Raw genomic sequence first — 9,894 nt, forward strand, 5'->3', positions numbered from 1 at the left:
CGGAGTAAAATTCAGTTTTGAGAACTGCGTAAGTAAAGCGAGCGTCTGTGATAATAGATAATATAGGAGAGAAACTGCCCACTAATCCTACAGAAACCTCTGGAAGAGCATGGCATTGTGAATGTTACACATATACAGCCTTTATTCTACTGAGTTAAACAACTCAGCTTTATCTCATGATGGAAGAACCTTTGGATGGTAAAATATTTTCCTCAAAAAGCAGTTTATTGAAAAAAATCCGATTTAAATCAAAAAAATCCGTTTTTTTTTGTTTTTTTTTTTTTAAAAACCCATTGATTTTTATCCACCCTGTTGACTGTGCTGGACCGCTGATGTCATGCTGAGTAATGGCTCACACTGTTAAGCAGCGGGGCACAACAGTCAGGTAGTACTTAGGAACATTGTTTATAATAAAAAAAAAAAAAAAAGTCCCAGATAGCCCTCTAATATGGACGATGGATTTAAAGTTTACCTCTTTTATTTTTGTTATAGGAACTCAAAGAAATGAGATCTTAAAAGCTATGGAAGTATTGCCTATATTAAAGGAGAAAGTTGCCTACCTCTCAGGTAAGTTCTTAGCAGATAATTTATTTTTTTATTTTTAGTGCACCTTTGATTCCTTGGTGCTGTACATGAGAAAGCATACCTCCCAACATTTAAAGATGAGAAAGGGAGAGAAAGTATGCGTCGCGCTTAGCACGCTGCGGCAATTTTAAGCCATGCCCCCTAACCACACCCATTTTGCAATCTTTCACGCCCACATCCAATCCTTTTCAGCACTGCTGATCACATTGTTTAAGGCTGCGTGCCCACAATCAGTATTTGCAGCATTTTGGATGTAGCGTGTTTTTGCTGTGTCTAAAACGCTGCATTGTACAGTACAAGCACTGTGGAGGGATTTCTAGAAATCTCATGCTCACTGTGCTTGTTTTTTCTGCAGCAAACACTGACCTGCGGAGCGTCTTTCCAGACTGCAGTATATCAATTGTTTGCTGCAGTTGCATGCGTCCTCCGTAGGGAGAACACAGCAGGAGACCGCAGCGCACTGAACCCTGATCGTGGGCACAGGCAGCTGCGTTCTCCTGCGGAGGAGACGTGCAGCCCCGCAGGCCAGGACTCGCTGCCTCCAGGACACAGTGAGTCCTGATCGTGGGCACAGGCATACGCGCATATACGGTACATATTTGAAGACAAATTCCCTAAAATACATATAAACAGACAAATCTATACACAGTCATCTGCACTGACATACATAGATATATACATCATACATATACACACATTGGAGGTAATATGGGGAAGCCGGCAGCAGCCGCACTCACCTACCCCGCTTGTCTCTGTCCAGCTCCTCCTCGGCATGTGATCACTTGGCAACACTTTAACAGACCTAGCCACGCACAGTGCACACTGACACCGCTGTGTATGTATCACAAGGGAGGATGGGGGTTTTATATACTAATATATCTATATATATAATTGCCTTATTCTGTCTCTGTCTCTGTCTGGCTCCAAAATTGTGGCCTTACAGTGACAAGCGTCTGATTGGCCGTTGCCTCGGCCTGGCCCCGCCCCCCCGCACGGATTGGCCGCTCGCCCCGGCCCTCTGCACGCCTCTGGATCGTGACGGAGCCGGTGAACGCTGGTAACCATTATACACATCGGGTAACTAAGGTCCCTTAGTTACCCGATGTGTATCATAGTTACCAGCGTACACCGGCTCCCGGTACACATGTGCAGGGAGCCGGCATTATACTCCTCTCCCCCCAGGACTACTCCTATTATAGTCCTCCTATTATACTTCTCTCTGAGTACAATAGGAGAACTATTATAGCATGGGGGATGGAGCACGATGGGGAGTGCGCAGCATGGGGGATGGAGCACGATGGGGTGCGCAGCATGGGGGATGGAGCACGATGGGGGGTGCGCAGCATGGGGGATGTAGCACGATGTGGGGTGCGCAGCATGGGGGATGGAGCACGATGGGGGGTGCGCAGCATGGGGGATGGAGCACGATGGGGGGTGCGCAGCATGGGGGATGGAGCACGATGGGGGATGGAGCACGATGGGGGGTGCGCAGCATGGGGGGATGGAGCACGATGGGGGGTGCACAGCATGGGGGATGTAGCACGATGGGGAGTGCGCAGCATGGGGGATGGAGCACGATGGGGAGTGTGCAGCAGCATGGGGGATGGAGCACGATGGGGAGTGCGCAGCATGGGGGATGGAACACGATGGGGGGGTGCGCAGCATGGGGGATGGAGCACGTTGGGGGGTGCGCAGCATGGGGGATGGAGCACGATGGGGGGGTGCAGCATGGGGGATGGAGCACGATGGGGGGTGGCGCGCAGCATGGGGGATGGAGCACGATGGGGGTTGCGCAGCATGGGGGATGGAGCACGATAGGGGGTGCGCAGCATGGGGGATGGAGCCCGATGGGGGGTGCGCAGCATGGGGGATGGAGCACGATGGGGGGTGCGCAGCATGGGGATGGAGCACGATGGGGGGTGAGCAGCATGGGGGATGAAGCACGATGGGGAATGCGCAGCATGGGGGATGGAGCACGATGGGGGGTGCGCAGCATGGGGGATGGAGCACGATGGGGGGTGCGCAGCATGGGGATTTAGCACGATGGGGGGTGTCACAAACCACCGGGGGGGTCACTCAGAAATCCCCCGCGCTGGCTACCAGTACGTCACAATCGGGGGGTAACAAGTGGGGGTCACCCCTCCTTTATACCTCCCGACCGACAGACAGAGCACGTGACGCGCTCTCTAGCGCCCCTCTTATAGTCAGGCCAATTATGGAATTGCCCGACAATAAGCAAGGAGGCCGCTATACTACTTATGCCGATTATTGAAGGGTCCCCGGTGAGAGTAAGGTATATATTCCCCCGACCTCCGCGGGCGGAATATATAAAATCTCCCCGAATCTCACTGGCCTCCCCACAATAATCCTTGGCACAATTCGCTGCCACCAACCGATTTACGGTAACTATTAGCCGAACACACACAGACGTGGGATTCAAGATCGAGATAACAGAACAGCCCAAGATTAATTATATAATTTAATCAGCCTAAAGCACACTAGAAACTACAATATATACAATAGGGAATCTACAGAATATACATATGTCAGAGTACAGTTACAATCAAAGCATGGGTTACAAACAGGCATACACAGTTCCAGCAGTTACCTTGTTGCGTCTGGCCACAGGGGGGCGCTGTAGACCAGGTTTCCAGGAACTCCCTCACATGTCTTTCCCAACCAGGCCCCCGAGCAGAAGAACACTGGAAAATGGCCGAAGTAGGGTTATCAACCTGGGCAATCCAGGTCCCCTCCTACCTTAGTGACCTCACAGGGAAGCACTGCTCCACCCCTGGCTGGAGTTATGGACAAAATCCACAACATGGAATATGGCCATAACTTGGCCTGGGAGCGTCGTAGGCGGACGCCAATGCTCTCATTGTGACAGTTATGAATTTAGCTACAGAACGAGGGGACTCATGACCTGTCTGCCAGTTCCCCATTGGCTGATATCACGCCTGGGGCATTTCCCAATGTCCTGCTCCCATAAAAAGGGGGTGCCGGCATCGTCCACATGCGGAGACACCATTTTTATGGTTGCCATATTTATCGGAAATATGGCTTGCGAGATATGAACCATTTTTTACTGGAGTCGTTCTGTCTGGCTATTCCATAGCCTTGCTAATTAGATAGCAGCTCCTACTACAGGGTGACGGCAGGGAGTCATCCTGTGTCCATTGTCCCCACACCACCTCATCTCCATATCACAGGACATGGCCATGGAGGTGTAACACCTTCACAGATGCTGGACATTGAGAACAAGAAGGGAGGGGGCACTGCCAGGGAGTGATGAGAGATTATGACTGGAGTCATAATTCATCTTCATATCCCGGGATTTGCCTCACACCTCCCCCCTTTTGAGGGCGCTAGGGGGCAGCACACTCCGGTGTTCCCCCGTGCGCCCGTCCGCGACCTCTCCTTGTCGGGACAGCCCGTCTGCGTTACCGTGGTCACGGCCCCTTTTGTGGCGAATGGTGAAGTTGTATTGCTGGAGCGCAAGGCTCCATCGCAACAATCGCCCATTCGTCCCAGAGACGGTGTGCAACCAGCTGAGGGGATTGTGGTCCGTCTCCACGATGAAGTGGCGCCCGTATAGATAGGGTTGCAGACGCTGCAGGGCCCACACTATGGCCAGGCACTCCTTCTCCATCGTGGAATAGGCAACTTCCCTTGGTAACAGCTTCCTGCTCAGGTACAAGACTGGGTGCTCTTGGCTCGCAGAGTCCACCTGGCTGAGCACCGCACCGAGGCCGAAGTCACTGGCGTCGGTCTGTACTACAAACGGCCGCGTGAAGTCGGCTGCCTGTAGCACGGGCGGGCTGGACAGGGCGTCCTTTAGGGCCCGGAAGGCTGTCTCGCAGTCCATTGTCCAATCGACTGCAGAGGGCAGCTTCTTCTTGGTGAGGTCCGTCAAGGGCTTTGCCAGGCTACTATAGCATGGAACAAACCTCCTATAGTACCCAGCGGTCCCCAAGAAGGACATCACCTGCTTCTTGGTCCTGGGGGTGGGCCAGGATGCGATGGCTTCCACTTTCTCAGGCTCGGGCTTCAGTGTTCTCCCGCCTACCCGGTGACCGAGGTACTGGACCTCGCTCATGGCCAGCTGACACTTTCCCGGCTTGATGGTCAAACCTGCCCGGTGGATCCGCCTGAGCACCTGTGCTAGATGCTCTAGGTGGTCCTCCCAGGTGGGACTGAAGACGGCAATGTCATCCAGGTACGCGGCCGCGTACCCTTCAAGTCCCTTGAGCAGGGTGTTGACCATCCGCTGGAAAGTGGCAGGGGCATTCCTCATCCCGAATGGCATCACCGTGGACTCGTACAGTCCAAATGGGGTAATAAAGGCAGAGCGTTCCCTGGCCTTGCGAGTCAGGGGGATCTGCCAATATCCCCGGCTCAGATCCATGATGGTCAGGTACTGAGCCCCGGCCAACTGATCGAGCAGGTCATCGATGCGTGGCATTGGGTACGCATCGGCGACCGTGACCGCATTGAGCCCCCTGTAGTCCACGCAGAACCGAGTGGTTCGGCCCTTCTTAGGGACGAGGACTACAGGCGAGGCCCAAGCGCTGTTGGATGCCTGGATCACCCCCAGCTTCAGCATCTCGTCAATCTCCTGGCGCATGTGTTGCTGCACCTCCAGGGAGACCCGATATGCTGAACGCCGGATCGGGGGATGATCCCCAGTGTCCACGTGATGGACAGCCAAGTCAGTCCTTCCGGGCTGGTTGGTAAACAACCCCCGGAAGGGGAGGAGGGTGGCCCACAGCTGGGACCGTTGGTCTTCCAAGAGCTGGTGGCCAACCTCCACATCCTCAATGGATCCGCCTGCCCTAACCTGGGCTAGCATATCCAAGAGGGTTTCCGCTTCTCCCTCCTCGGGCAGGTTGCACACGGGGAGCGCACATGCCTCCCGCTCATGATGTGCCTTCATCATGTTCACATGGAAGGGCTTCCGCCTTCCACGGGCAGGGTCCAGGGTGACCAGGTACGTTACAGGGTTGAGCTGCTGGTACACGAGGTATGGGCCTTCCCAGGCTGCCTGAAGCTTGTCCTGTGGTACGGGGACCAGTACCCACACCTTTTGACCCACTTGGTAGGTCCTCTCACAAGCGTTCTGGTCGTACCAACGCTTCTGATCGGCCTGGGCTTGAGCCATATTGTCGTGTACCAGTTGCGTCAAGGCCTGCATTTTGTCCCGGAAGCGCATGACATACTCGATAACCGACACTCCAGGGGTGGCCAAATCCCCTTCCCAAGCCTCTTTCACCAGAGCCAGGGGGCCCCGCACACGTCGCCCGTACAGGAGCTCAAACGGTGAGAATCCTGGTGAGGCCTGTGGAACCTCCCGGTAAGCAAATAACAGGTGTGGGAGATACCGCTCCCAGTCACGCCCATGGGAGTCGACCAACATCTTAAGCATCTGCTTTAAGGTGCCATTGAACCGCTCGCACAGGCCATTAGTCTGTGGATGGTACGGGCTGGCCACCAGATGTCGCACCTGGACTTGCTTACAGAGGGCCTCCATCAGCTGGGACATGAATTGGGTCCCCCGGTCAGTGAGCATTTCCTGGGGAAAACCCACTCGGGAGAAAATCTCCAGCAATGCGGTGGCCACCTTGTCAGCCCGAATGGACGACAAGGCCACTGCTTCTGGGTACCGGGTGGCATAGTCCACTACCGTCAGTATGAAGCGTTTCCCGGAGCTGCTGGGGATGGCCAGCGGGCCGACCAGATCCACAGCCACCCTCCTGAAAGGCTCATCGATGATTGGCAGAGATACTAGTGGGGCTTTGGGGCGTGGCCCCGCCTTCCCCACTCTCTGACAGGTTTCACACGAACGGCAGTAGGCAGCCACATCGGCCCCCATTTTTGGCCAGTAGAAATGCTGGTTTAACCTGGCCTTGGTCTTAGCGATCCCTAGGTGTCCGGCCATCGGAATCTCATGTGCGATCCGCAACAACTCCGTCCGGAACGGATAGGGTACCACCAACTGTCGGTCCCTGGGCCACGCCTCCGGTGAACCCTGCTGGACCGTGGCCCGGTACAGCCGTCCTTGGTCCCAGACCACTCGCTCCGGGTCCGAGTCCGAGGGAGGCTGTGCCGCCTGCTCCTTAAGAGCTTTCAGGCTGTCGTCAGCTTCTAACGCTGCCTGAAACCCCTGACTAGATGTGGCCAGAATCGACGAGACTGTCACATCTTCGGTCAGTACCCCGGGACCTGTGTCCTGGCCTCCACCTGACTCGGCTGCCACTTGGTCAGAAGGGGAAGAGCTATCGGACCTCCGGGAGGCCCCTTGGCTTCCAGCACTCCCACTGCGGGTGACAGCGGCCACAGCCGCTGCGACCGTGGGTCGTGCCTGCTCCTCCTCCGTTCCTGACCAAGTCGCCGGTTCAGGCAGACCGACCTGGCTTCCTGACACCCCGGTTGTGGGGGAACCATGCACCGAGATCTTACCTGGGAGCACTTCCGCTCCTGGACCGGCCCCAATCTCACCTGCCTGTTCCCCTCCTGCAGCAACAGAACCCCGCTGTGAAATCTCTGGGGACCCCACATTTGCTGTGGTAGCCCCCACCCCACACACTGGTCCTCCCCCTGCAGCACCCTGCTCTCTGCTTATCCCTGCAGAGGGCAACAGATCCCAGCTCACAGGCTGGTTACTTGTAGAGGCATTGTCACACCTTTCTCTGACCCCCTCCCCTCCTGTCACAGCTGCAGCTGAGTGTGTGTCTATGGTGTCTATGCAAGCGGAAATATCAGAGTTCACTCCCTCCTCCCTTACATCATTCATAGATAACACATTAACATTGTTAGGAGTCATGTCAGTACGGGCTGAAGGTTCAGCCCTTGGGGGGGGCCCAAACTGGGAGGTTATCTGCCCCAAATCTGTCCCAAGTAGCACGTTTGCGGGGATCCGATCAGTTACCCCCACCTCCCTCACCCCTCGCCCTGCGCCCCAGTCCACATAAATGTCAGCAACAGGCAGCGCCGGGTCAGTGCCTCCAATCCCGGAGACAGCGAGGGTTTTTCCAGGGATCAAGTCTTGGGGGGACACCATCTCAGGCCGCACCAGAGTCACCTCCGAGGCGCTGTCTCGCAGTCCTATGGTCACAGACCGGCCGACGGTGACAGGTTGGAAGCTGTCCAGGGACCTACCACCACCCCCACCCACACAATACACCTTGGGCGGCCCTTGGGACGGGGACGGAGCCGGGGCCTTGGGACGCTGAGGGCACATGGCCTTGAAGTGTCCAGGTAGGTTGCACTGGTGGCACCGTCTTGGTTCCGCCACGGGCCTGGAGAGGGGAGTTGAGGGGGACACCCCCTGCAGTCTAGGGGCAGGTGGGGCAGTCGCAGAATTCATCTTACCCCCTCTCCAGGTGCTGCTGGTGGCCGCTCTCCTGGCTTCAGGAGCCCGATTGTTGGTGTAGTCATCGGCCAGGGCAGCTGTAGCCGTGGACCCCTTTGGCTTCTGGTCTCGGATGAACTGGCGGAGATCCTCAGGGCAGTTCCACAAGAGTTGCTCCGTGATGAACAAGTCCAGGATCTCCGGTCCGGTGGAAAGCTGCAGGCCTTGGGTCCAGTGGTCGGCAGCTCGGGCAAGTGCCCGCCTGTGGTCAGCCCAGGAGTCCTTTGGTCCCTTCTGTAGGCTCCGGAACTTCTTGCGGTAGGACTCTGGGGTGAGGTTGTACTGTTGGATCAGGGCCCGCTTGATGGTGTCGTAGCCCTGATCTGCCTCAGCAGGCAAGTCCCCAAGGATATCCAGGGCCTTACCCCTTAAACGGGGGGTCAGGTATTTGGCCCACTGGTCCTTGTTCAGATGGTGCTGCAAGCAAGTCCGTTCAAAAGCAGTCAAGAAAGAGTCCAAGTCTCCATCCTTCTCCAGCACTGGGAAGTCCTCAACACGGACCTTTGGAAGTTTGGTGTCTTGAAGGTCACGTGTGGCTGATGAGGGCCGGAGCTGAGCTAGCTGCAGCTGGTAGTCACGCTCTGCCTGGCGCTCTTCACGCGCTGCCTGCCGCTCCGCAGCCTCAGCCTCACGCGCTGCTTGCCGCTCTGCCCTGCGCTCTGCCAGGAGTCCCTTGTAGCCCTCCTGGTCTCCAGCCTGGAGAAGGGCCATAGCCATTTGAAGAAGGCTATCCGAGCCTCCCAGGCTCGGTGGAATGGCACGTGGTGATCTGCGGCCCGCTGCGGAGCCTGGTGATTCACTGTCCATTTCAGAGCGGAGGGCTGGCATCTGGCTCGTTGAGGACCCTTGGGCGAGCTCCTCCTCATTTTGTCCAGCAGTGCCAGGTTGTGCGATGTCCTCTGCAGAGCTGTTCTCTGGCGTCTGGCTCCTGGAGGACTCGTGGACAACCTCCTCATCGTCTCTGGCCTTAGCATCGGCCATTCCTTTGGCTTTGCTCCTGGTGCTCTCAGCCATTCTTGCAGACTTTTGGTCACTGACACAGAACTGACACCTGATGCCTCCACACACCTTACAGTATCTGCACTCTGACACTCTAGTGTTGAGCTAGTCTGAAGACCCCAGCAGCCACAGCTGCTGCAGGCAGTCTTTAGTGTCTGGGAGTATGGGTCTCACACTCACACACACTATTATCTCGATCCCACCGCTATGCCACCAATATGTCACAAACCACCGGGGGGGTCACTCAGAAATCCCCCGCGCTGGCTACCAGTACGTCACAATCGGGGGGTAACAAGTGGGGGTCACCCCTCCTTTATACCTCCCGACCGACAGACAGAGCACGTGACGCGCTCTCTAGCGCCCCTCTTATAGTCAGGCCAATTATGGAATTGCCCGACAATAAGCAAGGAGGCCGCTATACTACTTATGCCGATTATTGAAGGGTCCCCGGTGAGAGTAAGGTATATATTCCCCCGACCTCCGCGGGCGGAATATATAAAATCTCCCCGAATCTCACTGGCCTCCCCACAATAATCCTTGGCACAATTCGCTGCCACCAACCGATTTACGGTAACTATTAGCCGAACACACAGACGTGGGATTCAAGATCGAGATAACAGAACAGCCCAAGATTAATTATATAATTTAATCAGCCTAAAGCACACTAGAAACTACAATATATACAATAGGGAATCTACAGAATATACATATGTCAGAGTACAGTTACAATCAAAGCATGGGTTACAAACAGGCATACACAGTTCCAGCAGTTACCTTGTTGCGTCTGGCCACAGGGGGGCGCTGTAGACCAGGTTTCCAGGAACTCCCTCACAGGTCTTTCCCAACCAGGCCCCCGAGCAGAAGAACACTGGAAAATGGCCGAAGTAGGGTTATCAACCTGG

General features: G+C 55.6%; 1 protein-coding gene across 14 annotated transcripts in view; it reads left to right on the forward strand.

Moving 5' to 3' along the window:
- Nucleotides 1-9,894, forward strand: part of TRIO (trio Rho guanine nucleotide exchange factor) — a 3,493,742-nt gene that overhangs the window by 120,284 nt on the left and 3,363,564 nt on the right. For all 14 annotated transcript variants that reach the window (XR_012724343.1, XR_012724344.1, XR_012724345.1 and 11 more), the window contains exon 5: nt 493-567. Coding sequence is in view for 11 of the 14 variants with exons in the window: in XM_075314973.1 (XP_075171088.1) it covers nt 522-567 (46 nt within the window). In the remaining 3 variants the exon portion in view is untranslated. The remainder of the gene's footprint in view (nt 1-492; nt 568-9,894) is intronic.

Source organism: Anomaloglossus baeobatrachus, chromosome 6, assembly GCF_048569485.1.
Source record: "Anomaloglossus baeobatrachus isolate aAnoBae1 chromosome 6, aAnoBae1.hap1, whole genome shotgun sequence".
NCBI lineage: Eukaryota > Metazoa > Chordata > Amphibia > Anura > Aromobatidae > Anomaloglossus > Anomaloglossus baeobatrachus.